This window comes from Myotis myotis, unplaced genomic scaffold (assembly GCF_014108235.1).
Source record: "Myotis myotis isolate mMyoMyo1 unplaced genomic scaffold, mMyoMyo1.p scaffold_m19_p_4, whole genome shotgun sequence".
NCBI classification, from domain to species: domain Eukaryota; kingdom Metazoa; phylum Chordata; class Mammalia; order Chiroptera; family Vespertilionidae; genus Myotis; species Myotis myotis.
In genome coordinates this window covers 95,678,836-95,704,482 of record NW_023416346.1, presented here as the reverse complement: position 1 = coordinate 95,704,482, position 25,647 = coordinate 95,678,836, and the positions used below count along the sequence as shown (strand labels likewise).

At 38.2% G+C, this 25,647-nt stretch overlaps 1 protein-coding gene across 9 annotated transcripts in view; it reads left to right on the top strand.

Annotated features, from left to right (window-relative positions):
- The window catches only part of ATRX (ATRX chromatin remodeler), a 310,126-nt gene that overhangs the window by 207,385 nt on the left and 77,094 nt on the right, over positions 1-25,647 (top strand). For all 9 annotated transcript variants that reach the window (XM_036306108.1, XM_036306107.1, XM_036306101.1 and 6 more), the window contains 5 exons: positions 419-549; positions 1,057-1,145; positions 1,270-1,442; positions 14,013-14,166; positions 20,211-20,317. In XM_036306108.1, the coding sequence (XP_036162001.1) occupies positions 419-549; positions 1,057-1,145; positions 1,270-1,442; positions 14,013-14,166; positions 20,211-20,317 (654 nt within the window). The remainder of the gene's footprint in view (positions 1-418; positions 550-1,056; positions 1,146-1,269; positions 1,443-14,012; positions 14,167-20,210; positions 20,318-25,647) is intronic.

The window sequence follows — 25,647 nt, the reverse complement described above, 5'->3', positions numbered from 1 at the left end:
CAAAAGTGTAGCATTTTTTTCCAGTTTCAAAGGTATGCAGCAAACCACAATAGTAGTATTGATAACTGACTTTGTTACCAATATAAATCATATATTTCTGTATATTAATGATATCTCAAAATTATTTACCATTATCAATACTTCAAATTTTCATGTAATTATTAGACTTGCTGCTATATTTTTTATTTAATGCATTAATAAATTACACATATTACGATATCACTTTTTTTAGTATTTTTATATTTTCTATATAATGGATTTCTTTTTCAATTCTATTTATTTTATGTAATTGAAAACATTATTGTAAGCACTGCCAAAGGAGTTCATAGAATAGATTGTTAAAACCTCTGTTTTAGAAACACCTAGGTTGAAATAGATCTTTTTATGTCTTAACATTAACTATTTTTCTTTTGATCAGGTGTAGGTAATAGCAGTGAAGGTGGAAGAGGAAAAGCAGGTGCAAAACTTTTCCAAGATTTTCAGATGTTAAGTAGAATCTGGACTCATCCTTGGTGTTTACAGCTGGACTATATTAGCAAAGAAAATAAGGTAAATCAAGTAACCTAAGATTTATTAAAAGGTATCTGTTGGAAGAAGAATAACTTTAGGAAAAAGGTTGATGTATGTACACTTACTGTATATTTGAATTTTCTTTTGATTTGTGGTATAATCATGTATTTTATTTCTAGTTAATTTCTGTTTGAATGCATTATGATTATAACATGAATATTAAATGTTAATCTTAACATTTCTCATAATCATAGCAAAGTGATCAAAAGTAAGAAATTAACATTGAGTATTATTAATTGAACAACAGAATTCAATTGGATTTTCTTAGTTTTTGCACTTTTTCTTTTTTATGATCAAGCTAAGACCTCACATTGCATTTAATAGTCATATCTGTCATGTCTCCTTTATTTTTCTAATTCGTGATAGTTCTTTAGTTCTTCCTTATCTCATTACAATTGACTTATTCTTAAGAAATAAATGAACAATATTATAATTTCCAATATAAGTTGAAATAAACTATTAAAACATTCATCTTTTTTTCCCTAGGGATATTTTGATGAAGACAGCATGGATGAATTTATAGCTTCAGATTCTGATGAAACCTCCATGAGTTTAAGCTCCGATGATTATGCAAAGTAAATTGAATACTTTTGTGCCTTGTGTTGACACATTAAAACTCCCTATTTATTAATTGTTCTCATAATTGGCACTTATATGTTTACTATACTTTTCTATTTGTTTGAATTTGTTCTTTTTCAGAAAGAAGAAAACAAAAGGGAAAAAGGGGAAAAAAGATAGTAGCTCAAGTGGAAGTGGCAGTGACAATGATGTTGAAGTCATTAAAGTGTGGAATTCAAGATCTCGAGGAGGTGGTGAAGGAAATGTGGATGAAACAGGAAACAATCCCTCGGTTTCTATAAAGACGGAAGAAAGTAAGTCTAATGAATGTTGTCTTTATCATTGAACATTGTTTAGAAATATGTCATTATCATGTCAGTACTTTTTTTCAATTATTAATCATCCTCTCTTGTTGGCCAGAGGCATATCTTTTCTCAATTGGTAAGCATGCAGAATAATCATGGAACACATAATAATAATAAATATCTGATAACTCATTAAAAAAAAAAGCAAGCCTTGTGCTCTCTCTTGTATTTCATAGGAAAGAAAAAGTAATGTTTATTTACATGTATAAATGTAAACTCTGTATTACTTTTACTCCATATGTTAGCTTACTTCTTGAGCAGCCTTGCAATGTTGTTTATATCTTTATTTTTATAAGTGATTGGTAGAAGTTGGATTCTGACCTAGATACATTCAATCTTAAAACCATCATGGTAATTTCTCTTAACTATGTATAAATAACTGGAAGAATTTCAAGGAATCAAGTATCATTATAATTGATTTTTTTTTTTAAATATATTTTATTGATTTTTTACAGAGAGGAAGGGAGAGAGATAGAGAGTTAGAAACATCGATGAGAGAGAATCGATCAGCTGCCTCCTGCACATCTCCTACTGGGGATATGCCCGCAACCCAGGTACATGCCCTTGACCGGAATCGAACCTGGGACCTTTCAGTCCGCAGGCCGACGCTCTATCCACTGAGCCAAACCGGTTTCGGCTATAATTGATTTTATATAGTGAAATTATTTTTAATGGTTTAGTCTTTTTCCTTTGTAACTCTTAAAAATTTATAATTGTCTAGGTTTCCTCTGTGTCGTGTACAGTTTGTGTCACCTCTTTTACTTTTTTTCTCTTGTGCATGAGTATACACACAGTGAAGGTTTTGACTGAACTCCCAAAGGCTTGAGTTGTCTTTACCTGTTACCTATATTTAAAGAATTAGTATTGAGGCTCCATATTCTCCTGGTACAGCCTCACTGGATGTCTGATCTAAAGCTGGGACCAAATATCTGAATATTTGAAATATCAAATATTTAAAGACAAAACAGTGTAAATAGCTGTAAATAGTTGGCATTTGGAAGTCATGAACAAAGCTGTTGACTATGAACTGCAGAGAGATATATAGGTGTTAATTAGGTGAATCATCCTGTACTCAAACATGCTTGGCTGGTCTTAGGCGTGCAGATGAACTTAATTGGTGATTCCTTGATAAACATTTCTCTCTTCAGTAGTACCTCCTTCGAATAGATAGATGGCAGCCTAACCATAGCCTCTGTCTTCTCTAAGAAATCAGGGAAATAGTAAAAATTAAACTATAAAATTTCCCTCCTTGTTTTTTTTCTCTCTTGTTATTCCATAAATGCAGTTTGTTATCAGCATTCAACTTCCAATTACATTTAAAGAATATTTTTCTAAGAATACTAAAGGAATGTTTATAGTTTAATTTAAGGAAATGGGAAGCTCCTGTTATATCTTCCTTTGCTCTCCCAATCTGCCTTTTTACTTAAAATCATCTGCAGTCTCTCATCTCACAATTATAAATGAACTAGTAGCCTGGTGCACGAAATTCATGCACATTGAAAGGGAATTAATTAGAGGAACATAATTTGGACTCACGATCTAATATCAATAATATGTGAGCGTGAGACACTCGGCGTTTCTGAAATTCAGTGACATGAATTTTAGCTATTACCTTGCCAAATAAATGGAATTTACAGATACCATTTAAAAGAGCATTCAGCTTAATATTAAAAACTCTGGCTACCAAGTCAGATCTGTTTTCAACTTTTTGCCAGTGTTGTAAATTGTTTGCAATATCTGCCCATTTGGGATTGCATGTCATGGTTACGAATACATCGGGCTTGCCATACTTTGTTACAATTGTCATAGCATCCTGATATCGCTGCTGCGTATTTCTGGGACTACCCTCAGAAGATGATGGAAGTGTTATCATTTTACCAATTGACACATTGTCATTTTCAGATCTAGATTTGAGATAATCCATCAAACCACTATATTTTTCAACTCTCAACTTAGATTGGTTTGCTTTGATGAAATTTATCCGATTTGCCTCCATTTTTGAATACGAATCCACGATCAACTGTTGAGTTAATATTCCTGCATTTAAAATAGGATTAATGTGTCCTGCACAGAGAGATGAAATCCATAATACTGCATTTGTGTGACTCGTGTCCTTACATTTTGTCTAGTATTATTGTCAATTACACTGTTGTCTCTAATGCAATATCTGTTCCCCAGCCTTTTTGACCATGTGGGAAAAGAATAGGATATGTCATTGCATCTAATGTAGGAAACAGGATATTGATTTGTTTCATTTTAGTGGCATTTGGATTATTGGGATCTGGTTTACAATGAATGAGCAAGTCCCTTTCAAAAGGAGGTTCTCCATCTTCCTTTCTGAATATGACAGCAACCTCGGTTACACAGAGAGAATTAGATCTACCCGGATCACTGTTACGATCGTATTTAATCACCATTGTTACTTCTGTGGGAGCAGTACCTTTTGCTGCTACTTCAGATTGGGCCTCCTTTTCTACCTCATGTAGCATCTTGTACGTTTTTATTAATTCATTTATGTCATGCATGAGGTTGTTGATGTTGATCATGAGTCTTTCTGAGTAGCCCTGGTTTTCTGGCATTGCTAATCTTTTACTTGTAGCTTTGCCTGTCTCCAAAATATAGAGTTGAGCAAATTTCCGAGAAACACCATCCAAAGGATGTCAAGTTCTAGTACGGTGATAAACTTGTCCGTGTATTCTAAAACAGTATGGCCCATATCCTAATGGTGATGCAATATTTGCACCCATGGAAGCAAAAGCAAAAGAACTACTTATGGAACGAATATTTTCCATGAAATTTTTACTGTCAGAATCTTCGTTTGTCATTAATCTTTTTAAATATGCCGGGTAATCTGGAAAATGTATATCATTTGGACAGACTTTCCCTTTGCTACAACATCAAGCAAATTTCCCATCGGATGATTTTTCATCAGAGAAATTTAGTGATAGGCAAAATTCACATTGAACAGTCATTCCACCACAAATATGTTTGAGAATTGCATCCTCATGTACTCCATTTTTGCTGAGAAGGCAGTTCCTACCCGTATTGGTGGTACTTGTTGATGACTGTTCTCTAGACATATTCTGTTGTCGCCACCGCCTTCTTTCACCTTCAAAGGCATGTTGGTCTTTAGACATATTCTGTCGATAATGCTGGTGTTTTTTGGCATCAGAGCGACGTTTTTCCAGTAGCTGGTGTTCAGATACATCCTGTCGCATTTGCTGCCTTCTTTCAAGATCAGATGCACGCTGCTCTGCAGACATTTTATGTCAATAACGCTGGCATCTTTCGGCTGCAGAGCTACTTTGTATCAACAGTTGTTCTTTAGACATCGTCCCACCTCTCTACTGTCACGGTCTGAGATGCAGGTGAATGAGAGTCCCGGCTGTCAGGCTGCTGAGAGCTGTCTGACCAAAGGCTGATTCTGGCTGATTCTGTGGGGGTGGGACTTCCTCCTCCCTGCTGTCAGTTTCCACAGCTGTGATGAGGAATCTGGGGTGAAAGAGGGAGCTGCACCCTCCAAGCTGCCCTCTCTCTCACTCTGCTCTATGTCCATCGGTCTTCTGCTCTGCCAAGTTCTCCAACCCTCCCGCTCTTTGCCTGCTCCTCTCCCGCTCTTCTCTCTGCCGCAAAGGTCCCAGGAGCCCGCGGGTGTGGCTAGGAATGGGCAGCCTTGCCTCCAAGACCGGCAAAGGTCCTGGGAGCCCATGGGTGTGGCTACGGCCTTGCCTCCCGAGCCTGCGAAGGTTCCAGTAGTCCGAGGGCATGGCTAGGCACGGGCGGTCTCGCCTGCCGGACCACCAAATGTCCTGGGAGCCTGTGGCCCCGGCTGCCGTCGCCTCCTGGGGCACCTAACACCTGCGTATGCAAATTAACCATCATCTTTGTCGGGTTAATTTGCATAGTCACTCTGATTGGTGGGCGTGGCTGGTGGGCATGGCTTGAGCGTAGCGGAGGAATGGCTAATTTGCATGTTTCTGTTTTATTATATAGGATAGCTTAGATCAGTGGTTCTCAACCTTCTGGCCCTTTAAATACAGTTCCTCATGTTGTGATCCAACCATAAAATTATTTTCGTTGCTACTTCATAACTGTAATGTTGCTACTGTTATGAACTGTAATGTAAATATCTGATATGCAGGATGGTCTTAGGCGACCCCTGTGAAAGGGTCGTTCGACCACCAAAGGGGTCGTGACCCACAGGTTGAGAACCGCTGCCTTAGAGTTTATGTGTTCCTGGGAATGATTTTCTTAAAATTTACTTGTTAAAATGTTTCTCATAACTTAAAGTTTAGAGATCAGAGAGAGTATGTCCCATTCTTTGCTGTAAATGGGTTACATAGAAGCATGCTGAGGTATTGATTCCTTCATCACTTGGAAGTATAGGTGGGGTCTGAGGCAGCTGAGTTACGTCCAGAAATGAATAGATTCTTCCATTTTTCCTGGTGTACTATGTGACTGTGATTGCTTTTCATTTATGCCATAATGTAAAAAGGTTGCAAAGAACAGGGGCAAAATGTAGGTAGCTACATGTTGTAAACTTAAAAACAAACAGGGAAGGCTCTGGGTTCCAAATGAGAAACTGACTACTTGTGTAGGGTCTTTGTTTAATTTTAGCTGTGTGCATTTAAATAGATGTCATTCATATATGGATGTATTTTATATTTTTTGCATCTTTGTACACATAGTTTATCAGAAACATTTTTCAGAACAAATAAATGATAAAAAAGTATTTTTGTTCTATAGATCTAGATTAACTCCATAGAAGGCTGAGTAGATCATAGTATATGAACATATACAGCTGGTATTATAAATTTTTAAAAATTTATTTCCTCTCTAACTGGTTTGCCTCAGTGGATAGAGCGTCGGCCTGTGGAAGGTTCCCAGGTTCAATTCTGGTCAAGAGCATGTACCTTGGTTGCAGACACATCCCCAGTAGGGGGTGTGCAGGAAGCAGCTGATCGTTGTTTCTCTCTCATTGATGTTTCTAACTCTCTATGCCTCTCCCTTCCTCTCTGTAAAAAACCAATAAAATATATATTTTTAAAAAACTAAGTAGGAAGCATTATAGGGCGAAAATGTTGCATCTGGAATTTGAAATGGATATTAAGTAAGTACATAGCTATAATCTAATCTAATGAAAGACAACATGCAAATTGACTGTACCTTCACTATGCCTTAAGCCACGCCCACCAGCCAGTCAGAGCAACTATATGCAAATTAACCCAACCAAGATGGCTGCTGGCAGCCACGGAGCTGGAGCAAGCAGGAGGCTTGGTGTCCCAGTGATGGAGGAAGCCAAGCTTCCCACGGCTGGCTCTGAGCTCCACTGAAGGCAACAAAGTTTCAATTATAGGAGGTAAATAAATCCCAGAATAAAAAAAGAAAAAAGAAAAAAAGGAGAGGCTGGGAGCTTCCATCACTGGGAGGCTTGGCCAGCCTGAAAACGACCCTCAGCCCCTCACCCAGACTGGCCAGGCACTCCAGTGGGGACCCTCCACCCTAAAGAGGGTGTGGCCAGTCTGAAAACAGCCAACAGCCCCTCACCCAGGCTGGCCAAACCTTCATGGGGTGAGGGTCCCCACTGGGGTGGGGGGAGCTTGACCAGCTTGCAAACACCCATCAGCCCCTCACCCAGGCTGACCAGGCACCCCAATGGGGACCCCTACCCTGAAGGGGGTGTGACCAGCTGCAAACAGCCATCAGCCCCTCCCCAGGCTGGCCAGGCACCCCAACGGGACCCCCACCCTTATCTGGGACACCCTTCAGGGCAAACCAGCCGGCCCCCACCCATGCACCAGGCCTCTACCCTATATAATAAAAGGGTAATATGCAAACTGACCCTAACAGCAGAAAGACTGGGAATGACTGGTCACTATGACACACACTGACCACCAGGGGGCAGATGCTCAATGCAGGAGCTGCCCCTTGGTGGTCAGTGTGCTCCCACAGGGGGAGCTCTGCTCAGCCACAAGCCAGGCTGACGACTGCCAGTACAGTGGTGGTGGTGGGAGCCACTCCCACCTCCTCAGCAGCACTAAGGATGTCTGACTGCAGCTTAGGCCTACTCCCCGCTGGCTAGTGGACATTCCCCAAGGGCTCCCGAGCTGCCAGAAGGATGTCTGATTGCCAGCTTAGGCCCAATCCCCCAGGGAGCGGGCCTAAGCCAGCAGGTGGTCATCCCCCGAAGGGTCCCAGACTGCGAGAGGGCACAGGCCGGGCTGAGGGACACCTCCCCCCCCCCCCCCAGTGTACAAATTTTTGTGCACCGGGCCTCTAGTTGAACTATAATATGATTCTCACTGCACATTTCATTTTTATTTTACTTTTTAATATGTATTATTGATTTCAGAAAGGAAGAGGGAGGGAGAGATAGAAACATCAATGACGAAAGAGAATCATTAATTGGCTGCCTCTAGCACGCCCCTTACTGGGGACTGAGCCTGCAACCCGGGCATGAGCCCTTGACCAGAATTGAACCCAGGACGTTTGAGTCCACAGGCCAATGCTTTATCCACTCAGCCAAACTGGCTTTGGCATATTTCATTTTTACTTCAAAGAGTTGCTTTTTAATTCTTTTACAGAAGATTTCTGAATTTTCTGAGAAGCAGAATCTTGATTTAAGTTTACCTTACAGCATCACTTTTTCTGTGTTTTAATATTGGTTTAGAAGGACAGTTTTATGATGTGAAATTTGCTGGGTAACTACTTTAAAATATTCAGTTTATTAATTATCTTGGTATTATTAGAGTACATTTTAAAATGTATATAATTTATTGTATGGATATCAGCTTTTGTGATAGAATCCTTGTATGTGATGTAGGACCATATTATTAGCACTATTATATGATATTTGTTCATTCAACAAAGATTTGTTGAGTGCTTACTATGAGCCAGGCACTGCTGTAGCAGCTTTGGTTATATCAGTGAACAAAATGCATTCATGTAGCTTACCATTCTACTAGTACTACTATTTTAATGGTATGCTACTTAAAAAAAAAAACAACTACAGTGTATCTTGCTGTAAATATGGTAGTTATATATATATTTAGAATGCCTCAAGAAATTAGGGGTAGTGTTTTCTGTACCCCCACAGTATGGTAATTTGCTGGGGTCCAACCCCAGCGGGTCCAGGGGTTCCCAAAGGCGTAGATGGAGTCGGCGAAGAAGGATGGACACGGAGACAGTGTTCAGTTAATCAGCAGCCTAGCCAGGATCTCCAGCCAGGATCTCTAGCCAAGTTCTGGTCTGGATTTCCAGCAAAGTTCTGGTTTGGATCTCCAGCCAGGTTCTGTGTCCATGTTCTCTTGCTAGGTTCTCCAGGTTCTCCAGCCAGGTTCTGTAGCCATGTTCCCTCACTAGGTTCTTCAGCCAGGTTCTGTCCAGGTTCTCCAGCCAGGTTCAGTCATCAGGTTCTAGTCAGGTTCTCTTGCCAATTTCTGTAGTCAGGTTCAGTCCAGGATCTTTTGCCATGTTCTCTCCAGCGAAGTTCTTCTGTCTGTAGGTTCTGTCTTCTAAGTTCTGTGTGTAGGTTCTGTCTTCTAAGTTCTGTCTTCTAAGTTCTGAGTCTTGCTGTCTTGTTACATCTGTATTTATACCAGTTGATTCAATCCTATCAATCTCTATTACAAAGGTTAGGGCGTTTCTTATCTCCATTCCAGGGAGTAAAGATTATGTAGCTTAAGCATGATTGTTCGTAGTTAAAGTGATTAATTACCCACCTGGCACTTAGTTAAGAGGTTTTATTCCCTCCCTAACTTCAGGGGAAAATCCCTACCTGGGGAAACAACCTTTCTCAGAGAGGTGACCTTGGTTAAAACACATAGTGCCAAGAAGGTGAGCAAACATATTAAAAACAGTATGCCATATATGCCAGGTCCCTTGAAACAGCAAGCATGGACCGGCTCCCGGCAGTAATTATCAGAGGAAAAGAGGGGTAAGGAGAGGTAGAAGAGGGTAAAGGAAGGATAAATGGAGATGGAAGGAGACTTGACTGTGGTTGGTAAATACACATTATAATATACAGATGATGTATTACAGAATTGTACACCTGAAACCTATATAATTTTATTAACCAATGCCATCAATAAATTCAGTTTAAAAATAAATAAAAAAATAGAATATATGCACTCGTATGTTCATTGCTGTGTTATTTACAATGGACAAGATTTGGAAGCAGCCCAGTGCCTATTAGTAGATGAATGGATAAAAAAAGCTATGGTACATTTACACAGTGGAATACTACTCAGCCATTAAAAAGAAGGAAATCTCACCTTTTGGGACTGCATGGATGGACCTTGAGATACTATGCTAAATGAAATAGGCCAGTCAGAGAAAGGAAAACATGATACAATTTCACTTATATGGGGAATAAACAAAATAAAAACTAACAAAATAGAAACACACTCAGAGATAGAGATCAGACTGACAGCTGTCGGCGGTAGGGGTGATGAGTGAAGAAAGGTGAAGGGATTAAGCAAAAAAAAAAAATAAATAACAATAATAATAAAATAAAATAACCAAAAGTTATAGACAGAGAACAGAAAACAAGAAAAGAAGTTAGGGGTAAAGTTGTTTGTTTGTATTTTTTTTTGTGCCTTACCTTGTAAACATTTTGTAATATCTAGAGTGTATATTTAGGAATGACTTTGATTAATTAAGTCACTGTTGTTATGTATATATACACAGCACAGAGCTCTTACCAAATTCCAGACTCCCAGAAAGAAAATAGGTGTTCAGAATAAACCACATTGTACAAACAATCTAGGCACAGTGAGCCCCTCTTATCAGGGAAAGTTTTATATTAGTACAGGAAACTATTTATCATTGAAGTTCCCAGACAGTAGCCACAGGCCAACCTTACAGGAGGCTTTTCTTAGATGAAATTTTAGTTTACTCTTGAAGGATGGTAACGCATAAATAAGAAGTTTACCAGGCAAAGAGGGGAAGAAAGTAATACATTTAAGGATAGGTATGGAACCTTGCAGATATGTGAAAAGTTTAGGCAGTAGTTCATTGTGGTTTTAGTATAAATGCATAATCAGCCTGCTAAATGTAATGAAAATCACTAGGACGCAGGCAGAAAAAGAGGGAGCTAATAAGTAGTAAGTTCAAGAAGGTATGCTACTCTTGATACTAGCAATTTTGGTTTTTATCTATCCAGAGATAGGATACTAGGCCTTGAACCATTTATAAGGTGGAGAGTTTTTAGAATCCAGATTAATCCATAATTTCTTTAAAGGGTACATATTCCATTGAGGAATAGGATAAGAAAAAATATTACCCTTCAATCCAGGGAAAAGACAAGAAAGCTTATTTGTTTTACCCTCAGCTCTGGGTTAGGAAAAATTGCTTCCTTGGATTCATAATCATGGGCTTTCCCTCACATAGTTTATGGTTTGAATTTATATTACTTATATAGTCTAAAAATCTCAAGCTGACATACTAGCCTCAAAAGTAATTCTGGGTTGGTAATTCCCTGGAGCACTTGCAGAAGCAGTTGGAAAATCACTGTGGAGATGAATGACCTCAACCTGAGCTACCAAGATTCTCCCATATTACAGCTACACTGAAAGGGAAATCACAATAAAAAATATAGGCTATGAGAGGAAACAATTAACCATAGGTAAAGATAGAAACAAAATAAGTTAGCAGTCAGTCTGATGAAAGTTAGCACACAAAACAAACAGCATGATTCAATTCTTAAGAACCTCAGATAATAGAACTATTTTATAAAGACTATAAAATAAATATGGTTAAAGTGATAATTTAAAAAATCATAAGCATAATTTTGTGCTGGCAGACAACATTCTGGAAAAATATAACACCACATAGGTTTTGCAACTTTAAAGGTCTGGGGTTTTTTTTGTTTTTGTTTTTGTATTTTTAATCCTCACCTGAGGATATTTTTCCATTGACTTAGAGAGAGTGGAAGAGAGAGGGAAAGACAGAGAGAAATATTTTGTGAGAGAACCACATCGATTGGTTGCCTCCTACACAAGCCCTAACCAGGGCCTGGGCTAGGGAGGAGCCCGCAGCTGAGGCTTGTGCCCTTGACCAGAATCGAACCCGGGACCCTTCGGTCCACAGGCTGATGCTCTATCCATTGAACCAAACTGGCTAGGTCGGTTTTGTGGCTTTAAGCAAAATGATGCGTAATGAAACCAATTTTACCCTAGGCAAATTGATGTAAACAAGTGTTAAGTTCCTGTAGTATCTTGTCAGTATTGTAACAAAACAACCTTGAACAAAACAACATTATTCAAGGACCTGTTATACTTTAAAAACATAAAAGGTAATGTACAGTTTAGGGATACAGATATAGTGAAAATATTAAACATACACAGAAATAATAAACATAGACTTTAAGGTTTTAGTTACCTCTCTAAAAGGAGGGAGGAAAAGAAGAATGTGATTGGGTAGGATCACATAGTAGTCTTCAGGTGCATCAGAAGCAGGTTTAACAAGTGTTATAATTGGATAAAAGTGGGATGTAAGAACTTGGCAGTTTATTCTATATGCATTTTTGGATATGTAAAATATTTTATAGCAGAAATATATAAAAATGTAAAATACTTCACATTAAAAAGCAATTGGGCAAAAACAGGTTAAACCTCATTCCTCATTTTGTATTGAATTGTTTATGTTTAGACCTTTAATAGATTATTTTGTATAACTTTCATAGTGAAAGTTGGTGTGCAAATAACAAAATTAATATGATATAATGATTCTGGGATGAATATTTGAGTGTTCTAGAATTCTAGTAACACAGCGAAATGTTTCTTGCCCCTGAGCTTAAGATCTCTCTCTCTTGATCTCAGAGTCAGTCTCCTTCTCTACTCCCTTCCCTTCATTTCTCTTTCTGTCTCTCTTTGGGCCTTTTTCTTTCCTAGTCCCTGTCTCTTGGGATGTGCTTTGGGGTTATCTCTCAGGGCTTGGGGGCCTCTGTCTCTTAGAGTTTCTGTCTACCCAAGTGCTCTGCCTCAAGTATTTTTCTTTCATAGTATAGAGTTCTGTCTCTCCCCTGTGGTGGTCCCGTTTTTCTCTCCAGGCATGAGTGTGCCGAGGGGGGTGCTGGGATGGTGGTGGTGGTGGTGTGTGTGCACGCACGCGTGGGTCGCTCCCCTCTTGAATTCCTATGTCGGTTTCTCTGGATTGGTCTACTAGGTGTACCGGTTAATAATGGTGGATTTTGTAATCAAAGAAAACATAATTTCAAGAGAAATGTCAAAAGTGCTTTATTCAAAGTAATGTCCATTTCTAGCTACACATTTCCCCCATCTTTCAGGAAATTTGTGGATACTGTCTCAATAGAACTTTTCTTGTTTTGAGGCAAACCATTCAGAGACACAATTTTCCATTTGTATGTTTTGAAGTGCTGCTCAGAAAGTGTGTGTGCCATTGATCAGAACAAGTGGTAATCTGAAGGAGCAAGGTCTGGTGAATACGGCGGGTGGGTTAATACTTCCCAGGCAAGATCTTTTAACGTGTCTTTAACTGGTTTTGAAGTGTGTGATGGTGCGTTATCATGAAGCAAAATTACTTTGCTGCGTGTTCTGGCACATTCTGGTCGTTTCACAATCAAAGCGTGGTTTAAATTGATTATTTGTTGTCAGTAGCGATCAGTATTAACGGTTTCACCTGGTTTTAGAAGCTCATAATACACCACGCCTTCCTGATCCCACCAAACGCAGAGCATTGTCCTCTTTCCTAAGCGATTTGGCCTTGCAGTCGATGTTGATGGTTGACTTGGATCAACCCATGATTTTGTGCATTTGGGATTCTCAAAATAAATTCACTTTTCATCACCAGTCACAATTCGATGCAAAAAAGACTTTCTTTTGTGCCGTTGAGGCAACATTTTACTGATGACTTTTCATTTTTCCATTTGTCTTTCGTTCAGTTGATGTGGCACCCATTTTCCTTCCTTTAAAATCTTCCCCATTGCTTGTAAACAATCAGAAATTGTTTGCTGAGCAACGTTTAATCTTTCTGCAAGTTGTTTTTGAGTTTGACACGCATCTTCATCCAATAGTGCTTGTAATTGTTGGTCTTCAAACTTTTTCGGTTGACTTGGATGTTCTTTGTGTTTCACATCGGAATCATCACTTTTAAAGCATTTAAACCAGCGTTCACAAGTATTTTGAGATGGGTACTCACCATAAGCTTCCCGAAGTATACGATAACTTTTTCTTCAAAGTAAAGTAATGAATTAAAACGTCCCGCAAATGTTCTTTTTTGGCACGAAATTCGACATTTTTAAGCATAAAAATATCTATGATGTTAACATCTTCAGCAAATTTGACATAGGAGGTTTTGAAGCTTGCTATCAATACAACAAAATAGCATATATATCAAATCGCATATATATCAACATATGTGTAACTCCGTCTATTGAGAAAATTCTGCATTATTAACTGGTACACCTAGTATATATGTTTTCTTAATCTCTCTCTTGGGATCTTGTAGTTTTTTTTTCCTTATTTGCCTACTTATTTATGTTTCATTTATTTTATTTAGGTAAAGCTACTTCCTCTTCTAATCCAAGCAGCCCAGCTCCAGACTGGTATAAAGATTTTGTTACAGATGCTGATGCTGAGATTTTAGAGCATTCTGGCAAAATGGTACTTCTCTTTGAAATTCTTCGAATGGCAGAGGAAATTGGGGATAAAGTGTAAGTTCTTTCCTATTCTTTATACAAATGAACTTTTTATAAGCTTTCTATTGTTTCAACAGCTTATTTGAAGAAAAATGTGTTTTCTTCCTTTCCAGAAATGTCATTTACTTTGGTTACTATAGTGATAGACAAGTTTCTTCCATTTAAGCCACTAGTTTTTTTAAAAAAAATATATTGTTATTGATTTCTGAGAGGAAGGGAGAGAGATAGAGAGATAGAAATATCAGTGATGAAAGAGAATCATTGATTGGCTGCCTCCTGCACGCCCCCTACTGGGGATTGAGCCCACAACCCAGGCATGTGCCCTTGGCTGGAATCGAACCTGGGACCCTTCAGTCCGCAGGCTGACGCTCTATCCACTGAGTCAAACCAACTAGGTCAGTGGTTCTCAACCTGTGGGTCGCGACCCCTCTGGGGGTCGAACGACCCTTTCACAGGGGTCGCCTAAGACAATCTGAAAACACATATTTGTAATTAGAAATAAATATTTTACAATATATAATTACATATTGTTTTTGTGATTAATCACTATGCTTTAATTATGTTTAATTTGTAACAATGAAAATGCATCCTGCATATCAGATATTTACATTATGATTCATAACAGTAGCAAAATTACAGTTATGAAGTAGCAATGAAAATAATTTTATGGTTGGGGGTCACCACAACATGAGGAACTGTATTAAAGGGTCGCAGCATTAGGAAGGATGAGAACCACTGGACTAGTGCATATTCTGGTTATTTCTTTAGTGCTGTTTTTCCCTTCTGACTATTGCTTCTAAAATTTGTTTTATTAATGCAAGCCTCTAGTTGATATCTATATGTTATCATCTTCAAAACCATTTTCCAATCCATGCAATGTGGCTTTTACCCTGTCATTTTACTGAGCTTTTTCCCACCTAAAGTCACTTAGTGACATTTTAATCCCCATATCTAGTGGACACTTCTAGTCTTTATTTCACCTCTTTGATGATTCTTTTTATAATTTCTCCTTTGTTTTTTTGTTCCTGTTTGTTTTATTTATAGCATTTGTGCTCTCATTTCCTTCCCTGCATCCTGTCCCCAGTTTCATCCGTAAAATTACTATTTAAAAATGTACTTTCATAGTTTTGAACCAGGCTTATTGTTTAGGCTGTTCTAAGGTCCCCACATTTTATTACAAAATATTTAAAAATTATATCTGTGATGTTTTTAATAACAGTTAACATAAGGCTAAAAATAAATCATCTTTGGCATTAGTCAAAGATGACTCCCAGACTTCCAGCCTAAGTGGCTCGTGGATTATAATGTTATTTACTAAAATGGACAATGTTAGGGTAGAACTTAATTCACAAGTGACAGTAAATCGAGTTTTGCTCTAGCTATATTATGTTTGAGTGGCCTATTAGATATCCAGGAGAGATGTCAAGTAGAAAGTGTCTATTAGAGTTCAGAGTTTCTGAAAGGTAAGGAGAGATTATTGCTCTAAACATGCTCACGATTTTTTCTAGTATCAACTTCTGTAGATTAAAATTAATTTTTATTTGGGTACCATACAAGAATTTTAAGAGTGTACACATGATTATAGTGGTCTCTTAATTTCCTAATCAATGCAAGAATTTCTTCTACCATGTTCATCACAGATATTCTCCTACTTTTTCCTGCGATAGAATACCATCTTATAACGCTACTTATAGTTGAATACTTCACATTGCTAGAAAATGTATCCTTGTCTTTTTATAAAAATATGGGTTTTTTTATTTCAAAGAAGAATGGAGAGGGAGAGAGAGAGAGAAACGTAAATGAGGAGAGAGAATCATTGATTGGCTGCCTCCTGCACACCCCCCACTGGGGATCGTGTCTGCAACCCAGGCATGTGCCCTTGTTCGGAATCGAACCCAGGACTCTTCAGTCCACAGGCCGATGCTGTATCCACTGAGCCAAACTGGCTAGGGCTGTATCCTTATCTTTATACACTATTCCTATAGCTCTTTCCCCTCTGGTCTAAAACAAAATATATCTACTGCTCTTTTTACACTGTTGTTAATGATATTTTTTTAGTTATAAACCCAACTGATAGATGTTATCAGTATTAAGACTATAAAACTATGCATTTCCAGAATTGTGATTACCACTATTCTTTATCCGTCCAACATTTCATTATGGAAGTTTTCAAACATAATTAAAAGTGGTAAGAATTTTATAGTGCATACCCATATATCTGTCACCAAGAATTGATACTATATTCTGTAGTTACTATATTTTCTTTATTACACACCTATTTGCCTATCCATCCCTCCATTGATCTTATTTTCCTGATGCCTTTTATTTTTTTATTTTATTTTTTAATATATTTTATTGAGTTTTTACAGTGAGGAAAGGAGAGTGATAGAGAGTTAGAAACATCGATGAGAGAGAAACATCGACCAGCTGCCTCCTGCACACTCCCCACTGGGGATGTGCCCGCAACCCAGGTACATGCCCTTGACCGGAATCGAACCTGGGACCTTTCAGTCCGCAGGCCGACGCTCTATCCACTGAGCCAAACCGGTTTCGGCCTGATGCCTTTTAAAGCAGGTTACAGACATCAGTACTATTTCAATTGTCTTATCTTCAAATAGTGGTAGTTTTATCACTCTTGTGAATTTTATAGTTTCTCCTCTCAGTTCATTGGTCATTTTTTTGTGTGGCATAATTTCAGTCCTGACCACATGGTTTTTAAGTACCCATCTCAAAATATGGTTGCAGTAAACAAAACACTCACCTTAGTTTTTATTAACACAGAGTTTTAGCCCTGGCTGGTTTGGGTCAGTGGTTATAGCATCGGCCCATTCACCAAAGGGTCTTGGGTTCAACTTCTGGTCAAGGCACATACATCCGTTGTAGCTTTGATCCCCGGCCCTGGTCGGGGCTCCTGCAGAAGGCAGCCAATCAGTGTGTCTCTCACGTCAGTGTTTCTCTTTTTCTCTCCCTTTCACTCTCTAAAAATCAATGGAAAAAGTATCCTCGGGTGAGGATTAAAAACAAAACAAAAACAAAAGCGCGCGCGCACACACACACACACACACACACACACACACACACACACACACACAAAAACCCCACAGAGCTTTAGTGAGGCTGGATCTTGTTTATTCTGGATCCTATACATATATTCATGCAGTCCTATAGAGAGGTTTTCCAACTTTGGGGAAGGAAGACATTTTACTCTAGCCTTGCAATTTCTTTTAGCTGGTCTAATAATCAGCATGAGACAGATTAAGAAAAAATAACCAAGTTTAATTACATATTGCATGTATGGGAACCCCTAACATATATTACAGAATAAGAGATTCCACATACAAGAGAGGTTTACAGACAGAAAATTAATATGAGGTATCTATGATATCCTGAACTAAAGTAGGGTAAAATGCCCTGACATTTCAGAAGGAGGATAATTTTCAAGATAAGAGCAAGTGTTTAGTAAATATGTTTGCCCTGTCCTATAAATAGGTCATAAAAAGTTATTTCTGGTAAAAGTTTCTCTTGTGCCTTCAGCGTCTCAATTACCTTTAGCTCAAAATAGTCCACATTCCAAAGTAGCATATCTTGGAGAGGCCTGTTCTGAACCCCTTTACAACCTCTAAATAACTGCTGATTCATGTTGAAACCTGTGGTCAGTGAAGACATTAAAAAAAAAAGCTTCTGTTAAATCAGATTTCCCTATTTTCTATTTGTGCAGTTGACTTTTGACCCCAATACAGGGTGGGGCAAAAGTAAGTTTACAGTTTTTCTTATGAAAAATAATATAATAATTAATAAATAATACAAATCAAAGGACTTGTACACATGCATATAAGCATAACAAATGGACACAGACACCAGGGGAGTGAGGGCATGAGTGTGGAGGTGGGGGAGCAATTGTGGGATAAAGATACATATGTAATACCTTAATCAATATAAATAAATAAATAAATAATACAAGTTTAAATTTTGCTTAGCATACTCACAACTGTAAACCTACTTTTGCCCCATCCTGTAGAAACTTGATATTTCTACAGGATGAGAAAGAAATGAATTTTAGTGATTTTAGCCAGTGATATGTTGATAAATGTTTAGCCGATTCTTCAAATGAACAAATGAAAAAATTTATATATATTAGAGCAGTGATGGCGAACCTTTTGAGCTCGGTGTGTCAGCATTTGGAAAAACCCTAACTTAACTCTGGTGCGGTGTCACATATAGAAATTTTTTGACATTTGCAACCATAGTAAAACAAATATTTATATTTTTGATATTTATTTTATATAGTTAAATGCCATTTAACAAAAAAAAATCAACCAAAGAAATGAGTTCGCGTGTCACCTCTGACACGTGTGTCATAGGTTCGCCATCACTGTATTAGAGAAAGCAAAAAAGCAAAAAAAAAAAGTCCTGATTTGTAACATTTGCTGATTTTCATGGTATAAATGCTCCCACCGTGGCCAATTCAAATCACCAACATGATTTCAGAGGTGGGAAGAAATATTAATAATCCACTTTCATGTTTCAAGCTAGTTACAACCAACTCTAGTACACCACTAATTTCAGCTCAGCCCTTCTGGTTAATCCATTTTCTGTCATTTAAATATTAAATTTTGATTGAATCTTTATTTCCAGATTTTTTTATGAGTGAATTTGGTAAGTGTTGCCTGTATATTTTCACAAGGGTCATTTATAAAATAGACAAAGCCAAAATAGTTTATATAAGTATGAAAATTATTACTAATCAGGACAATAGTTATTCATGTTGTCTGCTACTAGAAAAGGTTAACAGAGATAACCATTAGTTTCTAGTTACTTGGTCCTAATAACTACATTTTTCATATTGAGACTTACCTGAACTTAGTGGTTCCCAGAACCAGCCTTAATGCTGACTCAAGTCAACAGCTTTCCCCAATAGTAGCCCAAATTCCAGATTAATTCCCATTAAATAATTAATATGTCTATGGGTTTAAGTTTCTCAGTTATAGAAACTTTCAGAAACTTAATTTGTAGTTCAGAAAGAATTGATTCAAAAAAGTTTCTGATTTGAGGGATCAAGGTATAGCCCTGATAATTTACACTGAGCACCAGGATTCAATTCATTTACTTCCCAGTATTCTAGGAGTACCAACTGGTAGACACTTAGACTCTCAAAGTGCAGAGGAAGCCATATAATAACCAATGCATATGTTGTTCACTCTTCTTTTTATTTCTATTAAAGTTGAAAACAACTAGCAGTAAGAGTGAGACATCTTCCAGAAGCACCTCTCTCACCTACATTACATCTTTCAGAATTAAAACAAAAAAATATGCTTGCTACAGGTATCTAGTTTCTTGGATACTGACCTACTTTGTTTGCCTTATATAAGGGAGAAAATGAGCTCTCCTATATTTTTTCTAGTGTTTTTTTTTTTTCTTCACTTCCAGGTGTGTAATTATGTCCAGTTCTCACCAATTGGATAGATCAGAGCAGTGGTTTTCAAGCTATTTCTCAGAGGCTTTGTAAATTGATGACCTAGAGCAGGGGGTGAAGGGCCATTAACACTTTAACTCCTCCAACAATGCCTAAAACACCTTGCTTTTATATTATTTTTATTTTAGCACTGCATAAGACTTTATGTGAACGAATAGTCTTCATGGCTAAACAGAGTACGAGAAATACTGGGATAGAGAATCAGTAATTTGCAGACATTTATTTATTTATTTTTAATATATTTTTATTGATTTCAGAGAAGAAGGGAGGGGGAGAGAGAGAGAGAGAATCATCAATGAGAGAGAATCATTGATTGGCTGCTCTTGCACGCCCTCTACTGGGGATCGAGCCAGCAACCTGGGCATGTGCCCTAGACCACAATTGAACCTGGGACCCTTTAGTCCACAGGCTAACACTCTATCCACTGAGCCAAACCAGCTAGGGCTCAGCTTGTTAATTTCTACAAAAAAAACCCTATTGGGGTTTTGATTAGTATCGTGTTGAATTTGCAGATTAATTTAAGAAGTAATATCTTTACTCTATGAATCTTTTAATCTAAGAACACTCATCTTTTTTTTTTTTTTAGACTTGTTTTCAGCCAGTCTCTTATATCTCTGGACTTGATTGAAGATTTTCTTGAATTGGCTAGTAGGGAGAAAACAGAAGATAAAGATAAACCTCTTATTTATAAAGGTGAGTTACAAACATTTCTATATCATAAGTTTTAAAAACATTCATTTATATATCTTGTGTAAACATTCTAACAATAAAAGAAAAAATAGCCAGACCCACAACCCTAATATGTCTGTGTTTTTCTCCACTTCATTCTTAACCTTATCCATATTATTGAGGTCTTTGTTGTTGCAATTTTAACATCAATCATTAAAAACTAGAGGCCCAGTGCACAAAATTCGTGCCTAAATCGTCAGTCGGACATCCCTCTCACAATCCTGGATTGCTGGCTCCTAATCACTCACCTGCCCTGCCTGGTCGCCCCTAACTGCCCCCTCGCCAGCCTGGTTGCCTCTTACTAACCCCCCCCCCCCCCCCGCTGGCCTAGTCACTCCCAACTGCGTGTCCCCCCCACCCCACCCCACTGGACTGGTTGCCCCACGCAGCCTGCTGTTCAGTCGTTTGGTCGTCCCTCACTAACCCCCCTGCCAGCCTGGTTGTAGACAGCCATCTTGTGAGGGTGTACTGGTCAATTTGCAGATTACCTCTTTATTATATAAGATGTTTTAAAAAAGCTTTATTGAGGTCTAATTCACATAATGTGCAGTTGAACTGTTATTTAAAATGTACAATTCAATGGTTTTTAGTATATGTACAGAGTTGTGCAACTATCAACACAATTTTTGAAAATTTTAATCACAACCAAAGAAACCCTATACCTTTTAACTATGATTGTCCTAGCTCACCCTTCTACCACTTCCATCCCTAGGCAATCACTGATCTATTTTCTATTTTTGTAGATTGATCTATTCTGGACCTATCATATAAATGAATTCATATAATATGTGATCTTTCGTGAATGGCTTCTTTCACATAGCATCTTTACAAGGTTCATTCATGTTATAGCATATGACAGTACTTCATTCATTTTTATGGTCTAATAAAATATCATTGTATGGATAAAACCCACATTTGATTATCCATTCATTCATTCATAGACATTTAGGCTGTTTTCACCTTTTGGCTATTGTGAATAATGCTGCTATGAACATTCGTGTACAAGTTTTTATGTATTTAAACATCTGTTTTCAATTCTTTAGGATATATAGGAATGGAATTATTGAATTATATAATAATTCTGTGTTTAATGTAATGAGGAACCAGCAAACTGTTTTCCACACTGACTACAGTATTTTACATTCCTTCAAGCAGTATACAAGGGTTCCAATTTCTCCACATCTTTGCCAACACTTGCTTTCCTTTTTTTTACTGTAAAAAAATTATTATTATTATTATTATTGCAATCCTAGTTTTTTTTGAAATGGTATCTCACTGTGATTTTTTATATTTTTTTAAATTTGTTTCTGTTAATCCTTATTCCCCAGGGATTTTTTTAAAAAAAATCTTTATTGTAGAAAGTATTACATATGTCCCCCTTTTCTCCCATTGACCCCTTATACCTATACCAGGCCTACACCACCCTATTGATGTGCTCATGGGTTACGCATATATGCACACGAGGTCTTTGGTTGATATCTACCCAACCTGACCTTCCCTATGAGATTTGACAGTCTGTTCTATGCTTCTGTGTCTCTGGATCTATTTTTTTTTCAACAGTTTATTTTGTTCATTAGATTCCACATATGATTGCAATCATGTGACACTTGTCTTTCTCTGACTGGCTTATTTCACTTAGCAAAATACTATCCAGGTCCCTCCATGCTGTCTCAAAGGGTAAGAGATCCTTCTTTTTTACTGCTGCATAGCATTCCATAGTATAAATATACAACAACTTTTTTTCTTTTTAAATGTCAATTTTTATTACTTTTACACAAAACAAATTGTGTCGACCATAATTCTGATTGTGACTTGAAAAATATAGTTTGTACCTTCTATACAAATTTGGTACAATAGGATGTATGATATTCACAATGGACATTTTATCCATTTGGATTTTTAAAAATTCTTTATTGTTTAAAGTATTACATATACTATTACATCTGTCTCCTTTTTTCCCCATAGGCCCTCCCCCACCCTCAGCACATACCCCTACTCCCCTAGTGTCTGTGTACATTGGTTATGCTTATATGCATGTATAAAAGACCTTTGGTTGATCTCTTACCACCCACCCCCCAACACCCCCCCACATACACACACCCCGGCTTCCCTCTGAGGATTGATGGACTGTTTGATGCTTTTGTGTCTCTGGATCTATTTTTGTTCATCAGCTTATGTTGTTCCTTATATTCCACAAATGAGTGAGATCATGTGATATTTATCTTTCTCTGACTGGCTTATTTTGCTTAGCATAATGCTCTCCAGGTCCATCCATGCTGTTGCAAATGGTAAAGAGTTCTTTCTTTTTTACAGCAGCATAATGTTCCATTGTGTTTATGTACCACAGTTTTTTAATCCACTCATCTGTTGATGGGCACTTAAGTTGTTTCCAAGTCTTGGCTATTGTAAATTGTGCTGCTTCCTGTGAACATAGGGGTGCATATATTCTTTCTGATTTGTGTTTTGGGTTTCTTAGGATATATTCCTAGAAGTGGAATCACTGGGTCAAATGGCAGTTCCATATTTAATTTTTTGAGGAAACTCCATACTGTTTTCCATAAAGGCTGCACCAAGCTACATTCCTACCAGTAGTGTACTAGAGTTCCCTTTTCTCCACATCCTCACCAACACTTTTCATTTGTAGATTTGTTAATGGTAGCCATTGTGACAAGTGTGAGGTGATAATCTCATTGTTTTAATTTGCATCGCTCTGATGATCATTGACTTTAAACATTTTTTCATAATGTCTCCTGGCCATCTGCTTGTCCTCTTTGGAGAAGTGTTTGTGTAGGTCCTTTGCCCACTTTTTTAAAAACACATTTTTACTGATTTTTTACAGAGAGGAAGGGAGAGGGATAGAGAGTTAGAAGCATCCATCAGCTGCCTCCTGCCCACCCCCTACTGGGGATGTGCTCTCAACCAAAGTACATGCCCTTGACTGGAATCTGATAGATTGCTTGCCTCTTTTTCATCTAGTTTTTTCCTCCTGTTATTTTGTCTTGTTCTTTCATTTGGGACACCTTTCTCTGTGTCCCCATTTTGGCTAACTCCCTGTGTTTCTTTCTATGTATTAGGTAGATCTGTTATATCTCTAAGTCTTGGCAGGGTGACTCTATATAATGGATGTTTTGTGAGGCCCAGTGTTGCTACCTCCCTTCTCACTTGAGCCAGATGCTCCAAGGGTATTCCTTGTATGGATTTTGTGTGCCTTCCTCTTGTTATCAAGCCTTGATTGCTGTTGGCAGGTCTGTATCTGGGATTGATCCTTATGCTGACTGGCAGTGAGGACTGGCTTTGACTACAGTGGATGAGCTATTGTGTGGGGGCTGACTCCATGGAGGGGGTGTTGCTTTATTGGTGCTGTGGTGCTCTTGTGCTTGCCGAGTTGGTTTTTTGGTTGTGTCATTATTGTAGGCAATGGGTGGTGCTCTGATGTTGTTTAAAGTCAGTTACCAGGTATGTTCGTTCTGGTGCCTCTTGGGATGCGCTCTAGTGCAGGCCAAGTTTATCTACTGCCTGTGCCTGGCCTTGGGCCACATGGTGGCAACTACAAAGTGATCTGTGGTTGTTAGCTGTCTGTGCTGTGTTTGAGGCACCTGGAAGAGGCTTTGCTGTGAAACTAAGATAGTTGTCACTATGCCTGGCTTGGGGCCACTTACCAAGAGGTACAGGGTTTTCCAAGGCTCCCTTCTCCCATTGCTTGTTTTGAGTCTATAGATTTTTGATAGATTTTAGGAAAGTCTGTAGCATAGGTGGAAGCCAGCCACTTGTGTTAATAGCTATTGAAAAGGTTCTGGCACGTGGGCTAGTTTGGTGGGAGTGGTGTCACGGGGAATTATGACACCACTTTCATTTGGGACATCTTTCTCTGTCTCCCCATTTTGGCTCACTCCCTGTGGTTTTTTTTTATGTATTAGGTAGGTCTGCTGTGTCTCCGAGTCTTGGCAGGGTGACTCTATGTAATGGATATTTTGTGAGGCCCAGTGTTGCTATCTCCCTTGTCACTTGAGCCAGATGAGGTGGGGCGAGCAGTGTTAGATTAATGGAGACTAAGGTTTGGCACCAGCCTTTGCCTGCAGACTGTGTGAGGGGAAGGATCAAGAAAGGAGAACTTCCCCTCCAGAAAATTTCGTTCCTTTCTGAATGTCCCCAGTGCTTTTTTTGCCAGCTGTCACTTCACTGGAACTTAGCGAGTTTTTGTGAGCCTCTGTGTGGGCCCTTTAAGAGGACACCTGGGAGTGCAGCAGCCCTCTGTCTCAATTGGATGGAATTCTCATTGATTTTCAGGCAGACATTGTGGAGACTCCTCTTCCTGGCACTGGCGCTCTGAGTTAGAGTGCTCAGTGTGGGGCTGGTACCTTTTGTTTCTCAGGTATTACCTCTGCAGCAGATATAGCCCTCCTGATGTAACTGGCACGTGTGGGTGTGGGTCCAGCCCACTTTGCCTCTCTGCCCCCTCCTACCAGTAAGGACGTGGCTTCTTCTTTATGTCCTTAGTTATAGGAATTTTGTTTAGCTAGACTGGAGATAGTTTTGAAGGGTAGTTTTCTATAATTTAGTTGTAATTTTGATGCTGTTGTGGGAGGAAACAAGCACAGTGTTTTCCTACTCTGCCATCTTGACCAGAACTATAAGTATGTTTTTCTATTATAACTGTGCATTAGGTTTGTTAGTTAGATTTTATATTCTGACAGTGATTCATTATCTTAAAGGGTATATTACAAAAAAAATTATATCAATTTACTCTACAATCATGAAAAAGTAGCAAAATGCCCATATTACTGTATACCTGTAGTACTATAATTACATTTTCTTCATCTTTCATGGGTAAGAACAGTTGTTTTTGTTTAATTTAAAATTTGTTTAATTTATATATTTTATTTTGATGAGGTTGAATATTTTTCCATGTGCTTACTAGTTCATATCTAATTTTATAAATTACCTTCAGTAAATACTTGTTTTTATATTTTTTTATTGATTTTAGAAAGGAAGGGAGAGGGATAGAAACATCAATGATGAGAGAGAATCATTGATCAGCTGCCTCCTGCACATCCCCTCCCCATTAGAGATCAAACCCACAACCTGGGCATGTGTCCCGACCAGGAATTGAAACAGAACCATGATCTCTTGATTCATAGGTCATCACTCAACCACTGAGCCATACCAGCCAGGCCAGCAAATATTTTTTTTAACCATCAATTAGTTCAGTTTATCTTTCGAGTATCTCCTGCTGCTGCTACTGCTATTAATACTACTACTATGACTATTAATTAGTACTGTGTTTTGGGTACTGA